At 43.6% G+C, this 17290-nt stretch overlaps 1 protein-coding gene across 15 annotated transcripts in view; it reads right to left on the bottom strand.

The window, feature by feature from the left end:
- DOCK6 (dedicator of cytokinesis 6) overlaps positions 1–17290 on the bottom strand; it is a 280141-nt gene that overhangs the window by 143986 nt on the left and 118865 nt on the right. For all 15 annotated transcript variants that reach the window (XR_011558174.1, XR_011558175.1, XM_070741668.1 and 12 more), the window contains 5 exons: positions 14081–14151; positions 13599–13737; positions 10885–10986; positions 10530–10616; positions 949–1180 (listed from right to left, as the gene is read on the bottom strand). Coding sequence is in view for 13 of the 15 variants with exons in the window: in XM_070741668.1 (XP_070597769.1) it covers positions 949–1180; positions 10530–10616; positions 10885–10986; positions 13599–13737; positions 14081–14151 (631 nt within the window). In the remaining 2 variants the exon portion in view is untranslated. The remainder of the gene's footprint in view (positions 1–948; positions 1181–10529; positions 10617–10884; positions 10987–13598; positions 13738–14080; positions 14152–17290) is intronic.

Genomic DNA, 17290 nt, shown 5'->3' with positions numbered 1-17290 from the left:
TTTAATTAGTTAACGGTATTTGAGGAGAAGGCATTTCCCCCTTATTTCTTTTCCTTTTACATACACACACATACACTTATCTATAAATACAAAATAAGCTCATTAAAAGCCTGCCTTTAAAAGATTTATTAAAAGTTAGATGACTTAAAAATTATAATATTATGCATTGGGACTACTTGAGAGTAAGTCCTAATGAATTATTTGTTATAATATGATATATAAGATGGTATATAAGATTATGTTACACGTGCCATAAAAACTGGATGCTACAAAAGCAAAAGATACCCAGATGCTTTTTAGTCAAAAGGACCTGCCATATATTCAATGTAATGAAAAAGAAAACATTTTAAAATGATTGTGTATAATTTAGTATAAACAAATTAATGGCAGAAAAAAATCAAATACTTTGTGTACAAGGGCATTAACAGACTAATAAAAATACAACAATGACTGAGAACAATTCTTGCAAACAAAAAACCAAAAAAACACACAACAACCCTGACAGCACCAGCTAGTTGCTTGTCCCAGGTAGAATCATACCCACTGTGATCCACAGTGATACTGTAAAAAAGTCTGTCCCTCTGAGATGTGTACTGATACTTCAAACACTCTTTGTTATGCTGGAATCCAAAGAGGACTCATCTCAATATGGAAATCTGGATCTAAAATATGAAAGCTGGAATATTACTTTTACTTAACAGAATAAGAGAATTGGAAGGATCTTGGGGGTCCTCTAGTCCAACCCCTTATTCAAGCAGAAGACCCTATACCCTGGTAAAGGTTTGTTTTCTTAGCCTGGGTGGCTATCATAAACAGGTTCCCTTCCATCCAACTCTGTAAAAGTGAGGATTTTTCAAAGAAATTGGGACTTTGGGCTATTCCACTTGTTTCTGATAACAAGAAAATCCTTTCAGAGAAAATGGAGAGGACCACAGATATGACACTCACCAATCTGCCCGGCAATGACAGGTGGGTACACAATGAGTTGGATTAGCTTGTTGAGAATCTGATGACTGAAGGCTACCAAAGGTTCCAGGCTAGCCACTCGTAAGTTGCCCACACTAGATTTCAATTCAGATTCGATGTTGTTCTCTGTTAAGATCACATCTTTAAGTCGAAAAGGAAAAGTATATTCCTCTAGTACGTTTATCAGAGTGAAGAACTTGTCCAAGAATGGATCCTGCCAAAACAAAGAATGGCTCTGTGTAGAATATCTATTAAGATTTAGTATTGGTATTTACCTATACAAGTATCATAGAGATAAAAATTCATACCAAATATTAAGGTTGAACAAGAATTTATGATTCTTCAGAATTGAATTGTAATTCCCATAATCTCCAACTACCATGTCCAGTAATGAAGGGATTATAGTCTAGCTGTGTGTGTGTGTTAATATCCAACCCTATATTAAGAAAGACGAGGATCTGTTTTAGATTCCTTTATCAAATGTTGGTCATTTTTCATTGTAAGAACCTCAGGAACTGCCAAGCCTGCTGTACAATCACCTTTAATTTCTTAGATTTAGTGAGATAGCTGTTTCATAAATTTGGTCTCTAATGCAGACTATTTTATCCATTTACTGTAAGAGTAACTAAGAACATTCTGTTTTTCTCAATGGATGTCAGGTCCACCATCGTATCCTACCATTCTGTTGAAAGTGGGAGGGAGGAGGCTTGCTTGCATTTTCACATGCTTTTGCTGTAATTAGGGAGGGGGAGGGGAATTACGGAGGGGGGATTGTCTTCAAAGACGCAGCAGACTCCCTCCCAGCCAGTTCTTCCTGGCCCATATTCTGACAGACATGGAAGAATATGGGCAGAAGATCCCTACCGAGGGTGCCAAGGAGAGAAGCATCACCCTGGCACTGGAAGGGGTTGCAACCTCCTAGATGGTGACTCTCCGCAACATGAATGCACTGGAGCTGAGAAACTTCAATTGCTTTATGACGGCATTTCATCAGAGTTTTGACAACCCCCTAACTGACTGTAAAGCAAGAGACTGTTCAAAATAGTGCATCAAGGTTGCAAAGAAGTAACAGAATTTACTGAGGAATTCTATGATCTGGCATGCTAACTTAACTACTGGCCTAAGGACATCCTCATTAGTTGTTTCAAAGATGGGCTGAACGACAACTTGTACAATGCCTATGTCTCATGGGGAGCCCCTGCTACTCTTCATAACTGGTATGTCCTGGCTGAAGAGGTGGAGACAAGTACCACTTGACCCAATTATGGAAGAAATTACCCCAGAGAACAGATAGGCAGCAAAACCACAAAACCCATAGCTACATTCCACCACTTGCTTCAAGTGTGGCCAGGGTAAAAGTGGCAGAGTGAAAGACTGGCTTCTGTATCCCCAGGAAAGGCCACCAAGGTCCTCTTTGGGCCAGGGAAATGGTGCTGAAGGTAGTGGAGGTCATCAAGTTCACCCTGTCACCAAAATGAGATGAGGGAATTCTGACCCCACCAGTCAATGTCCAGGGGTTGACTGACAACGATCTCCTAGGAAGTGGGTTGGTCACATCATAGATGCTTCCCATAGAGCTAAGTTTCCAAGGCTCAGGGTTGAAGACCAACTTGCAGGCCCTTCAGCCTGTACCGGGTACCTGGTTAATCCAGTCCTGGTTGAAAAATTAGGGATCTGCTTGAGGCGGCTGAAAACACCCATCTAATTTTGCAATAGATAGATTGGTAGCTGGGGGCATCCCAGAAAAATTTGTCACTGAACTCATAGAGATGAGGATGGGGGCTCATATAGAGGCTTTAAGTTTCATAGTGTAATGGGATGGAACAGCAGCTGATATTAGAGCTGGCTTGGCTAAAAAAGTGGAATCCTAATGTAAACTGGAGGAGGGGACTGCTGAAAATATAAACAAGTCACCCTCCTAAAAGCAAGTTGAACTCTAGAAGGCAGTTCCCCATGGCAGGAAATGGAAGTGGCACAGGGATGAGAAGGACCTCCCTGCTATTATCAAGGAGTACTGGGACCTAAGAGGAGTGCACAGTGAAAAGATTTTGGACAAACTCCTCTCTCACTAGCCAATGGACTATGTTATAGAAATCCTTACTGGGCTAAATTGCCAAAACTGAAACTGTATTCAATGACCCGGAGGGAGTTAGATGAACTGCAATCATTCACTGACCAAAACTTTGCCCATGGATTAATTCAACTGGCCCAACCCCGAGGAGCAGCCCCAGTCCTATTCAGCAGTGGATTACTCCTGGTTTGGCCTGATCCCAAGAACCAGTAGCACCAGCAGTGTGAGGCTCTGCCACCCCTGCCCAGAAGCGCATGCACAAAAGTGTCACACATGTGCACAAACGAGCACGAACTGGTAGCAAAGATTTTAGAACCTACTACAAGTCCTGTTCCACAAAAAGAAAGATGGGACGCTTCATCTATGTGTGAATTATAAGGGGTTAAATGCTGTTTGCATTGAAGGCATCTACTCTCTGACCCTGATGAAAGACATGCTAGCTCATTTGGCCAAGGGCAAAATGTTCACTAAGTTGGACCTGCAAGAAATCTACTACTACATAAGAATTAGGGAGGGAAATAAATGGAAGACTGCATTCATCTTCCCTTTGGGATGCTTCCAATTTAAAGTCCCCCCATTGGCTTCCAGGCCTCTAGGGTGCCCCGGAAGTGTTTATGCAATTAACAAATGAGGTCTTATATGAGAACTTATACAAGGGGATAATGGTGTATTTAGATGACATTTTAATTTACACCAAAACAAAGGTGCAGCACATGAAACTAGTGAGGGCCGTACTCAAAAAACTGTATGCTAAATTTTTCAAGTGTGTATTTCACCAAAGCAAGACAGACTATTTGAGCTATCACATCTCACATGAGGCATTGGATGAACCCCAAAAAATTCAAGTGGTGCTGGACTGGACTCTGCTTGAAACTAGAAAACAACTACAGAGCTTCTTGGGTTTCAGCAATTTCTACTGCCAATCCATGCTGTCCTTTGCGCAAATTAGACTCCCTGCAGAGGATAAATCTAAACCCAGCCAGCCTTTTAAATGGACTTTAGAATGCCAGGCACTTTTTGAGAACCTCAAACGGCTGTTTGCGGCTGAACTAATCCTGAGACATCCCAACCCAAGCACCCCTTTTGTCTTCCAAGTTGATGCTAGCAATGTGGCTATGGGAGCTGTGTTGTTATAGGAGAATGAGAATGACCAGCTACAATCCTGCGCTTACACTTCTAGAAAACTGTCAGCAACTGAGCTGACCCGGGGGGGGGGGGGGGGGGAACTTCGTGACCAGTACTTTATTCTGAATGCCTCAATACACTTGCCCTAAAGCAGAGGTAGTCAAAACCCTACTCCCATCCAGTCAACTGGTGCCACAAGCAAAAGAAAAATGACAAATTGACAATGAGGTGACAGCTGCACTTAAAGCCGCTTTGGAGGATAATAAATGGTTTCAAAATAATGAAAATGTTTGTTCAGTCCAGGACAGACTAGCCTGAGTGGGAATTAAATTATATGTACTGAAGAGTTAGAGCTTGATGGTCTTGGAGAAAAGTCATGACTCCAAAGCCATTGGACACTTTGGCTTTGTCAAGACTTTGCATCTAATTCAAAAGAAAGTTTTGATGGATCATTTCTGAAAAAAGACATTGAAAACTATGTGGCAAGTTGCCCTCTCTTCAAAAAAGAGGTCTCAATAGATTGTATCATGGAACTTTCAGAAAGCCCAGGAAATTCAGTAATATGTGTGATAACATATTTATTTTCTAACGTAGTGCATTTTGTCCCATCAGAAGATTCCTTCAGCAAGGAGGTTGTCCAAACTATTTTTGCACCATGTCTACAGATTACGTGAAGCATCCCAATATATCATATCAGACAGAGGGGTACAATTTTGGAAAGCATTTCTTAAACTACTGGGAACTGACCAGGGTCTTAGTTCAAGTCACTACCTCCAAAACTAATAGGGGGTATGAAAAGAGGAATCCAGTGTTGGAACAATATCTCAGGTATTATATCAATCATCAGCAAGATAGCTGGATTGATATTTGTTGCCTTTTGCTGAGGTAGCATATAATAATTCCATGCATAGTAGCACAGGATTCACTCCTCTTAGAGTGGCTACTGGACAGGACTTCAACCCTATGCCTGAATTGCCATTCAATGACATCCCAGTCACGTCACTGAAAGAGTGGGTCTCTCAACTGCGAAATAAATGGCTGGTGGTAAGGAAGACTGTCATGGAGGCTTATAAGAAGCAAGCCAACAAGAAGTGTGAGGAACTCAAGCCATTTAATATTGGTGAGTGAGTTTACCTTTTCATATGCTTCCTGCAATCTTTACAATCAGCAAAGAAGTTGGGATCCAAGTTTGTAGGGCTCCTCCCAATTAAACACATCATTCACCCAGTAATTGGAGAGGGGCGACATACAAATCCAATAAATAAATGAATGAATGAATGAATGAATGAATGAATGAATGAATAAATAAATAAATAATAAAGAATTGTAGAACCAGATTTGAGTCCCTTCGACAGTTCACCCTGTGTTTCACTGCAGCTTATTGAAGCCTGAGGTCACTTCTCCGCTCAGACCTAAACTTCCACCAGTCCTGGAGACTTTAGAAGGGGAGCAGCACTTTGAAATCCTGGAAATTCTAAATTTCCGTAAGCATAGGGGAACTTTTCAGTACTTAATGGTCTGGAAAGATTTCACAACAACTCAGAATGAATGGGTTGACCATCGCCACATTAGAGCCCCTAAACTCATCAAACACTTCCATAATCAGTATCCTGACAAACTAAACTGAGGCAGGTTCTTACAATTTTGCCTAATAAGCTGCCAAAGAAGAAATATATTATGAATTTGGGGAAATGTTTGGCATGTGTTTTGTAAAAAGAAAATTATTTATTTTATTTATTTACTTATTTATTGTTAGAGTTGAAAGGGACCATGACGGCCATCGAGTTCAACCCCCTGCCCAAGCAGGAACCCTATAGTACACCAGTCAAGTGGCAGTTCAATCTTCTCTTTAAAATGTCCAGAGTGTTGGAGTTCACAACGTCCGCTGGTAGGTTGTTCCAGGTTGTTGATCGCTCTGACCGTCACGAGGTTCCTCCTTATCTCCATGTTTAATCTCTCCTTGGTCAGTTTCCAGCCGTTGTTCCTCGTCCAGCCCTCTGGTGCCCTGAAGAATAAAGTGATCCCCTCCTCTCTGTGACATCCCCTTGTATACTTGTAGACTGTTATCATGTCCGCTCTGGCCCCCCTTTTCTCTAGGCTATCCATGTCCAGTTCTCTCAGTCTCTCTTCGTAAGTCTTGGTTTCCAATCCCTTAATCATCTTGGTTGTTCTTTTTTGCACCTTCTCCAGAGTTTCAATGTCTCTTTTGAAGTGTGATGACCAGAACTGAATACAGTACTCCAGATGTGGCCGGACCAGGGCGTAGTAGAGTGGTATTAAGACTTCCCTGGCCTTGGAGTGTATTCCCCTGTTGATGCAGCTTAGGATTGTGTTGGTTTTTTTAGCTGATGCTGCACATTGTTGGCTCACGTTTAGTTGATTGTCCACCAAGACTCCGAGGTCTCTTTCGCAGTCGCTACTCCTAAGAGGGGTTTCTCCCAGGTTGTATGTGTGTCCAGTGTTTTTTCTGCCTAGGTGAAGGACTTTGCTCTTGTCGATGTTAAACATCATTTTGTTGGTGTGGGCTCACTGTGTTATCTGTCTAGGTCTTTCTGTAATTTGAGCCTGTCTTATAAGGTATTGGCTACCCCCACCAGCTTGGTGTTGTCTGCGAATTTGATCAGTTGCCCTTCTATTCCCTCGTCCAAGTCATTGATGAAAATGTTGAAGAGCACAGGGCCCAGGACTGAACCCTGTGGTACCCCACTGCCTACGTTCTTCCATGTGGATTTGGAACTGCTGAGGACAACTCGTTGGGTGCGGTTGGTCAGCCAGCTATTGATCCATCTGCATGTGTTGTAGTCTACTCTGCTTTTTTCTAATTTGTTGATTAGGAGATAGTGGTCAACTTTGTCGAAAGCTTTGCTGAAGTCTAAGTATATGAGGTCCACCGTGTTGCGCTGGTCTACTGATTTGGTTATGGTGTTGAAAAAGGATATGAGATTGGTTTGACATGATTTGTTTCTGACAAACCCGTGTTGGCTGTTGGATATTATCTTGTTTGTTTCCAGGTAGTGGCAAAGCTGTTTTTTTATTATTTTCTCCAGTATTTTTCCAGGTATTGAAGTCAGGCTAATAGGTCTGTAGTTGCTTGGATCCGTCTTTTCCCCTTTTTTGTGGATGGGAACTAGGTCCGCTCGTTTCCAGTCTTCTGGTAGGTCTCCAGTGGCCCAAGATTTTTGGTAGATGAGGAGAAGAGGTTCCGCTATGGTGTCTGCCAGTTCTTTTAAGACTCTAGGGTGGAGTCCGTCAGGTCCCGGTGATTTGTACTCGTTAAGCTCCCTCAAGTAGTCCCTAATGGTAGCTTTGTCTGTGTTGAGTTCGGTTCTGGGGCTGTTATTTGCAGTTAGGTTGTAGGTTGGTTGGTTGCTGGTTCCTTTGTATGTGAAGACTGATGTAAAGTAGGTATTGAGCAACTGTGCTTTGTCTCTGTTGTCGGTGATTTCGTTACCATTTTTGTTTTTTAGTATGGTGACTGTTTCCTTGATTTTTTTTCTTGTTGTTTATGTGGTGGAAGAAGCTTTTTTGTTGTCGTTAATTTTCATTGTGAGGTGCTGTTCATGTTGAGCTTTTGCTGTTCTTATGTTTTGCTTGCAGGTTCTGGCTGTTTGCTGATATTCCATCTTGGTTATGAGTCCTTCTTTCCATTTGTTGTATTTGGCTTTTTTTCTTTTACGTTGTCTGCGAGGTCCTTGTTTAGCCATGCTGGTTTCATTTTAGTTTTTCTGCTTTTCTTTTTTGTGGGGATTGAATTGTTTTGGCCTCAATGATAGAGTTTTTAGGGCTTCCCAGGAATCCTGTGTGGATTTACTCTTCAGAAGTTCCTTCCAGGGTTTATTCTTCAGGTTCGCTCTGAGCTTGTTAAAGTCCACTTTTCTGAAGTCTGGGACTGTAGTAGAGTTGGGTGTTGTAGTTAGTGATTGCACAATGTTGAATTTTACGATGGTATGGTCACTCTCACTTAGCATCCCTTCCCCTTCTATTCCCTCAATCATTTCTTCCCTTTTTGTTAAAATTAGGTCTAGTATTGTAATCCCTCTGGTTACTGTTTCCACTTTTTGAGTTAGAAAGTTATCAGCGAGGCTGGTGAGAAATCTGTCAGACTTTCCACTTGGTGCTGAGTTTGTTTTCCAGTTAATGTCGGGGTAGTTAAAGTCCCCCATTATTATTGTGCTGTGCATATTGCTGATACTTGGGTTGTAAAGAGGTTGTTCATTGTATCTGTTTGGTTTGGGGGCCTGTAGTAAACTCCAACTGTAATGTTGTCCTTTTTTTCTTTTATGTTAACCCATATGGTTTCAAGGGGGTTATTTTCTTTTATTGATATAGCTCAGTGGCGGTGTCATGGTCTTTTATGTATAATGCAACTCCACCTCCTTTCTTGTTTGACCTGTTTTTCTTGAAGAGATTGTAGCCCTTTATCTGTGTGTTCCAGTCATGTGATTCGTCCCACCATGTTTCTGCAATACCAATTAGATCGTATTGGCCCTCATGCATTAGTACTTCTAGCTCGTCTTGTTTGTTCCCCAGGCTTTGTGCATTAGTGTACAGGCATTTTAGGTGTTTGTGTCTGATTCTGGGTGGGCATTTTTTATCCTCTGAAATGTTAGTGGGCTTAATTTGCACACCTTTCTTATTTGGTTCATTGTTCAGTCTCTTACTTTGGTCACCCGCCCCTCTCAGATCTAGTTTAAAGCTCTCCTGATAAGTTGGGCTAGTCGGTTTCCAAGGAGGTTCTTTCCAGCTCTGGTAAGGTGTAGTCCGTCTGTTGCTAGGAGCCCTTCTTGAAGGTATTGTAGACCGTGGTCGAGGAACCCAAAGTTGTTTTGGCGACACCATCTCTTTAGCCAGTGGTTTATTTGTGGGATTTTGCGTTCTCTGTCAGGATGTTGTCCTCTTTTGGGTAGAATAGAGTAGAAGACGACCTGTGCCCCTATCTTTTTGACTATATTGCCCAAGTGGTCGTAGTCTTTCGTGATTTGGTTCATGTCTTTCCTTGTGTCGTTTGTTCCTGCATGGATCACTAGTAGGGGTAGTAGTCAGTGGGTTTTAGGGTTTTAGTGAGGTTTAGCGCTATGTCCGAGATTCTGGCTCCAGGGAGGCAGCTCACCTCTCTGGATTGATTGTCCGGTCTGCAGATGGCAGGTTCAGTTCCCCTGAGAATTGAATCACCAATTACCACCACTCTCTTTTTCTTTTTGGTTGGGTTGGGGAGAGGGGGGCTAGCCTTCGTGATGACTGTGTTTGATGGTGTTGTATTGTTGTGCTTGGTTCTTGGTGGCTCCTTGTCAGGTGTTTGTTGATCTTCTTGTGCCAGGAGTACTGCATATTTGTTACTTGTAGGCACTGGGGTTGGAGGGAGGTGGGTTGGAGTTGGTGGGAGTTTGGGGATGGTTTGTTTTTTTCTTCTTTGGGTGATGTGTGTCCAGTCATTTTCAACCTCAGGGGGGTTGGTTCTTCTGTGGTGTTGGATGTGTTGGGAGTATATTGGTCTTTCTTGTTTTGATGTTGGTGCTGCGGGGTTTTGAGGTTTCTCTCTAGGTTTTCTATTTTTTCCTCAAGTAATTGGATTACTTTACATTTATTGCAAGTGAAGTTTTGGAAGTTTGACGGTAGGAGTGTGTACATGGAGCACAGTCTGCAACTCACTAGGGAATCAGTTCTTTCATAGTCTTTGTGTGTGGTGGGTTTGTCTTCCATGTGGGTAGTAGGAGTGTCTTCTCTCTGAGTGCATGATTCATTCTTCATGGTAGGAGGCTGGTAGTGGAGTAGTTGATGAGTGCTGCTGATGAGTGCTGTTTTTGTATTTAGTTGTGTTTTGGTTGGTCTTGTTTTTGCTGATTTATTAGTTGATTATGCTTTGATTAAGCGTAAGGCTCTTGGGAAGCTCCTGCGTCAGCTGGGTGCCGGGTGTGATGCCAGGGGCTCGAGGAGGGCTCCGGGCTGAGTTAGAGTCCTCCGCTATCGTCAGGGGCTCTGGGGAAGCTCCCGCATCAGTAGAGTGCCGGGTGTGATGCCGGGGGCTGAAGGAGGGTTCCACAAATCTTACGCCAAATCTCTCCAAAAATCACTCCCCCCAAAGCTTCCTATCTAGCCCCAAATCTCTCCAAAAGTCGCTGCCCCAAAAGCATCCTATCTAGCTCCAAATCTCTCCAAAAATCGCTGCCCCAAAAGCTTCCTATCTAGCCTCCAAATTAATTTATATGTAGACTAAGATTTCAGTTTTAGATTTGGAAGGGGCAAAAGTAATGCAAAAACTAATGCAAATTCCCTGCTGAAAAACAACTTAACTATACAACCAAGTGTTGGTTTGTTCTTTATTTTCCTGGGGCAGCATGGAAGATCAACCACTGACTTGTCCTCTCACCTGAGTGTGGACAGAGGAGACAGCCATAACTTCCACACTGAAGACTCCTTTATGATTATCCACCCACTTCATGCCAGGCAGCTGCACCTACAGAGAAGCAACGTAGAAAAAAGATTTATAAACAAAATGCGTAAAAAGTCCTGCCAAGGGAAAGTTTAATAATTATTATGTAATAGGCTACAATTCTGAAAAATGAAAACATGATTAGTCTAACCTGTCCAAGCCTGGCACAAATTGAGAGCGAGGGCAGTGGGAGTAGGAAGTGAGAATGGAGGCATCTTTGACAATGCAGCCCAGATAAGAAAAGGCCTTTCAGCCTATGCCCTCTAGGAAAAGAAAGCCATTCCTTACTTACATCAGGGGTGAGCACTGAATAGCTGGGTGGAGGCTTGTCAACTGACACTGGTAGGCAAAACTGTCCTGTTCTCAGCCGTCCATGTTGCATGAGAGGAATCCACTGGAGGAAAGGGGAGGGGGAGGGGAATAGGCAAAGTGAAGTCCTTGCAAGTTGGCATCTACACTTGCCACTTTTCCTCTGCAATCCAATCCTCTCTTTCTGTCCCACAGATCAATTTTACTAAGAAAAACAGACCTACAATCACATACCGCACATAGAACAAAATGATTCTTTTTCTCCAACCATTTCACCTTCCATATTTAAGGCAATTTACTATTGGTTTTAATAATAATAATAATTTATTAGACTCTCTGGAGACTCGGGGCGGCTCACAACAACAATAAAAACAATATAAGTACAAGTCTAATAATTAAAACTATGACTAAAACCCTTTATCTTAAACAATCGATATTATACTCTCAAACAATCAATATTAAACAACCATAACCACACATAACTTTTAATGGTCAGAAGGGGGGGCACATGCTAATTGCCCCATGCCTGATGACATAGATAGGTCTTAAGGCTCCCGCGAAAGGCAACAGTAAACTCCACTGAGCAAAATTTGGAAGGAAATAGTTATTTTGCCCCATGTTACAACCTTTTTTGCCACAGTTATTAAGGGAATCACTTCAATTGTTAAGTTAATAACATGATTGTTAGTACAGTGGTACCTTGGTTAATGAACGCCTTGGTTAGCATACTTTTCGGATAACAACCAAAAAATTTGCTTCGGATACTGTTGTGGTTGTCTCTGGGCCAGCTCCTGCAGCGGGGAATTTTGATGTTGTTTCATGGGAATCCTCGGTTTATCAGAGACCTGTTTTGTTGCCAGCGGAATCAGACAGTGAAGTTGGCTCACAATCAGGGATAGACAATGGGGGAAAGGAAATAGACAGGGAGATGGGTGCAGCCAGCCCACCAGTCAGTGCTCCAAGTCATCGGAATAGGAGGAGGACCCACTTGTGAATGCCTGTGGATGCCTCTGTGCACAGGCTTGTGGCACGAAGGGAACAGTTGTGCAGGCATCTCAGAAGATAAGTGAGCACATCTGTTCAAGGGGTAATTATGATAATGAGTTTGTGATAAATATGGGCGTTGGGAAACTTGGCCTGTGAGCGTTTATCTGTTTGGGAAAGAGATACCTTTGGAAGAAGATTGCTACAGCATGGAGAGCTCATAATATTAAAGGTCTTTTAGTGAACTTTGGACATTTCATGGTTAAAGAACTTTTGAGGACTTTTGGCTTGTGTATCTGTTCGATTTACAGCTGTCTTATCTAGTCTTTTGTTTTGGCACGCTTCTGCATCCAAGGACTTTCGGGTGAGAGTAATTTGACTCCTCTTGGAGCTTGTGTTTTCAAGACTGTTATATAAATTTGCTTTATTCCTTTTTGACTGTATGTGTTTGAAACTTATTCCGAACTCACTGGGGGCTAATTGCCAATAGCCCGGCATAATAGAATAAACGCCCACCTATCAAGCACATGCTGACCAAGTTTCGTGGGATGTTCCTGTTTGTTTTTCCTGTGTTTGTTTGGATTGCTGCTGCTGAAAGCATGATAGAGATTCAGGCCATATTTGAGGCTTTACATCAGGAAATTCAGGCCCTGAGTCAGGTGGCTGACCTTCAGAATCAGATGGTTCAATTAGCTCAGCAGCCAGCCCTGCTGGTTCAGCAGGTTGTTCAAGCTCCACAGCCTATGCCACATAGGAAGTGCTTTGTGGCTATGTTGGAGATGTTTTGGGGAGTTCGCTGGTGGTGGCGGCGGCAGCTCCAGCAGCTTCCTTTTGAGGAACAGCAGGCCCCCACCACCACCACTGTCCTCAAAAAGAAGCCGCCGCCGCCGCTGTCCTCAAAGAGAAGCCCCCCTGGGACCAGCAAACTCAGTGCCTGCCTATCGAGGAGACAAAGGCAGAGAGACAAGAGATAAAGAGGTGGGGGGGAATGAGGGACAATGGGGGGGGGGAGGGAGAGAAAAAAGTCCTTTATCGCGGATGGTCCTGAAACGCAACACCCGCGATAAACGAGGGATCAATTTTCCACATAAGAAATAAAGCCCGGGAACCAATTAAACCCATTTCCATTATTTCCTATAGGGAAAATTGTTTTGGATAACAACCATTTCAGTTAACAACCAACCTTCCAGAATGGATTGCGGTCGTTAACTGAGGTACCACTGTAATTGAATCTGATTTCCTATTGACTTTATCAGAAGAACACAAAAGGGGATTGTTTGAACCCAGGACGTTGCAACTGTCATAAATATGAGCCAACTGGCAAGCATTTGATTTTTTGATAATGTGATCATGGGGTTGCTGCAATGGTTGTAAGCATGAAAAATGGTCGTAAGTCACTTTTTAAAAGTGCCGCTGTAACATTGAATGGCCACTGAACAAATTGATTGTAAGTTGAGGACTGCCTATAATGGGCATTCCAGGAAAACTGATCAAATATAAATACAATAATGTATAAATACATATATACAATGACAGATCATACTCTTAATTTATGCCAAAATGTATTGGTAGTCTTAAAACAGGGGGTTCTCCCTGTCCCTTTATCTGAGTTTCTTTGCAATAGAGAATAGTGTAAATTTAAACTGGGGGTCCTTTACAATGAATTACAGTCGCTACCTTGTCATAGAACTATGTATTTCTTTTGAAACTCACTGTGTAACCAACAGGAGTCTCCAGAGGTGTGTTCTGCTTCTGTTGACAGCTAATGTGATAAAAGGTGAAAAGCAAGTGATGGTTGTCTGTCAAATTGGCTGGGATCTTCAGCTTGAACTCTTCATAGAACTCAGGTGACCTGTGGACATGGATGTTGGAAAGCTGCCATTTAACACTTTACAAAATTTATCATTTACATATATGCGATAAAGACCTACAGGAAATCAAATACCATTTTTCTGGCAAAGTTTGCATAGTTTTAGGGCAGGGGTAGGTAAAGTTGGCTCTTCTATGACTTGTGGACTTCAACTCCCAGAATTCCTGAGCCAATCATGCTAGCTTAGAAATTCTGGGAGTTGAAGTCCACATGTCATAGAAGAGCCATCTTTGCCTACTCCTGGTTTAGAGTACACTAACCAAACAAGTTTCTGTAACCTATTTACAGCCACCTTCAATTCCTACTCTGGTTGCTAAAGACTCACTTGTTATGGTACACAACAGCTGTGTAAGCTTCTTTGGCAAACTCATTGCAACTTGATTTTCCAAAGATAACCTGAAGCATAAGGAGAAACAAAAACAGTATCAGTCAGGAACAGAGAGCATGAAACTCATCTGGTCAAGGGAGGGAGCATAAGAGATAAACCAGTGAAGCAAGCACTTAGAAAGGTCATGCGATTTTCATTATTTGCCCACAAATATCACATATACCAGTTTACAGAGTCAGCATCAGTGAAGGGCAGCAAAAATTGTTACTACCACACTGCGGGCGTGGCTTATTTTGTGGGTGTGGCATACTGGTCATGTGACTGGGTTGGAGTGGCTCGATGGTCATGTGACTGAATGGTCATGTGACTGAGTGGCAATTAAGTTCTTGCACTGTTGTGAAGTTTTTGGAGAGTTGCTCCAAGGCTCCAAGGCTGCATCACCGGGGTGGGTTTGGGGGAATGATGCTTGATTTCTCTCCTCCCAAAGCAACCTCTGAAGTTGAAGGGTTTTTTTAGTACAGTGATCCCCCGCTTATTGCGTCCCCGACCATTGCGAACAGGGTAATTTGCGATTTTTGAGCAATTGCTACCATCTCGATCGTTGCGAAACGCTTTACAGGGTAATTTGCGATTTTTGAGCAATTGCTACCATCTCGATCGTTGCGAAACGCTTTACAGGCTACATCGCGATTTTTCAAAAAAAAAAAAAAAGTTAAAAATACAGTACTTGCCCGGTTTTTCCCGCCCAAACTGACCAAACTGACGTGTAGCATTGCTGGTTGGCCGAAATCTCGGCCAATCAGCTTTGCCATTGCAATGGCAATGGTGATACAGCAAAATTTCAGCCAATCACCATTGTCATTGCTGATGGGCAGAAATCTCGGCCAATCAGTGCTTTGCTTTGCTTTGCAACTTGCAACTTTTGCAGCCGTTTCTGTCTTGGAACTTTGTGAGCTGTTGGTCGGGGTTGTTGGTCGGAGCTGTTTCTTGCATTGGAGGGATGGATGGATGGAAGGAGGGAGTGATGGATGGAAGGAGGGAGGGAGGGATGTTAGGAGGGAGGGAGAGAAGGGAAGGAGGGAGGGAGGGAGAGAAGGAGGGAGTGATGGAAGGAGGGATGGATGGATGGAAGGAGGGAGTGATGGATGGAAGGAGGGAGGGAGGGATGTTAGGAGGGAGGGAGAGAAGGGAAGGAGGGAGGGAGGGAGAGAAGGAGGGAGTGATGGAAGGAGGGATGGATGGATGGAAGGAGGGAGGGAGTGATGGATGGAAGGAGGGAGGGATGTTAGGAGGGAGGGAGAGAAGGGAAGGAGGGAGGGGGGGAGAGAAGGAGGGAGTGATGGAAGGACTGTATGCTTTCATTCAAGTCACTTCTCTCTCCCTTTCCTGTCATTCTCTGTAGATGACTCTGAAGACCCCCAGCCATCAACACCTTCTGCTTCTTCAGCCCCAGCCACATTCACAGCAAGCAAAGGGTGGTTTGACAGATTTCAACGGCGCTATGGCCTGAAGAGTGTGTCATTGCATGGAGAAGCTGCCTCAGCAGATACAGGCGCAGCTGAAAACTTTGTCCGGCGCACCTTTAAAGATCTAATTGCAGAAGGGGACTACCATCCAGAACAGGTGTTCAACATGGATGAAACAGGCCTGTTCTGGAAGAGGATGCCTTCACGGACTTTCTTGATGCAAGATGAAGCCAAAGCCCCTGGCTTTAAGGCCATGAAAGATAGAGTGACTTTGGTCATGTGTGGGAATGCAGCAGGCTTTTTGCTGAAGCCAGGGCTAATTTATAAGTCACAAAATCCAAGAGCCCTCAAGAACAGAAATAAGAATGCATTGCCAGTGTACTGGATGCATAATCCTAAAGCATGGATTACGAAACCCCTCACGCGGGACTGGTTTCATCACTGCTTCATCCCACAGGTGCAGGTTTATTTGGCTGCCAAAGGACTAGATTTCAAAGTGCTTCTCCTAATGGACAATGCTGGAGGCCATGATGACCTGGCAGATGAACATGATGGGGTGCAAGTCGAATTCTTGCCACCAAACACCACATCGCTTATCCAGCCGATGGATCAAGGTATTATCCGCGCATTTAAGGCACTGTACACGCGCAATTCTCTTGGAAGCATCGTGGAAGCAATGGATGCTGATCAAAACTTCACATTGAAGGTTAGGTTAGGTTAGGTTAGGTTTATTGGATTTATATGCCGCCCCTCTCCGCAAACTCGGGGCGGCTCACAACAATAATAAAAAACAGTACAGTACACAATACCAAATCCAATGCCCACCCATCCAGATTCCAATTGAAATTAATAATCTCATAAAAAACAGTATATATAAAAAACAGGCACACAGTCAATCAATCAACAAAACAACATGGGCAAGGGGGAGGTGTTTTAGTTCCCCCATGCCTGACGGCAAAGGTGGGTCTTAAGGAGTTTACGAAAGGCAGGGAGGGTGGGGGCAATCCTAATCTCAGGGGGGAGCTGGTTCCAGAGGGTCGGGGCCCCCACAGAGAAGGCTCTTCCCCTGGGTCCCGCCAGACGACATTGTTTAGTCGACGGGACCCGGAGAAGGCCAACTCTGTGGGACCTAACCGGTCGCTGGGATTCGTGCGGCAGGAGGCGGTCCCGAAGATATTCTGGTCCGGTGCCATGAAGGGCTTTATAGGTCATAACCAACACTTTGAATTGTGACCGGAAACTGATCGGCAGCCAATGCAGACTGCGGAGTGTTGGAGTGATATGGGCATACTGGCGTCAGTACACAATTGCATCTTGTCTGAAGAACATTCAGAGTGCCTTAGTGGATATGAAGTCACAGACAATGAATGCCTGCTGGAGGAAATTGTGGCCAGAAGTGGTGCATGATCACAGGGGATTTGCTCCCGAAGAAATTCAAGATGCTGCAGTCCAGAAGTCTGTGAAGCTGGCACAGGCACTGGGTGGAGAAGGCTTCGTTGACATGACACCAGAGGAAGTCAATGGTTTGCTTGATGAACATGGCCTACCGCTGACAGACAAAGATCTGGAGGAGCTGACCAGGTCAGCGAGTGAAGAAGAGGAGGGAGCTGTAGAATCTGAGGAAGAAGAAGATGTTGGCCTAACGCTAGAGCGGCTTGCAGAAATGAACAGAACTGCTGCACATCTGCAACGCATGGCGGAACTTTGGGATCCCAACATGACTCGCTCTATACACTTTAAG

This window comes from Erythrolamprus reginae, chromosome 2, assembly GCF_031021105.1.
Source record: "Erythrolamprus reginae isolate rEryReg1 chromosome 2, rEryReg1.hap1, whole genome shotgun sequence".
Lineage (NCBI taxonomy): Eukaryota > Metazoa > Chordata > Lepidosauria > Squamata > Dipsadidae > Erythrolamprus > Erythrolamprus reginae.
The sequence above is the reverse complement of the archived record's forward strand: the minus strand, read 5'-3'. Positions and strand labels throughout refer to the sequence as shown.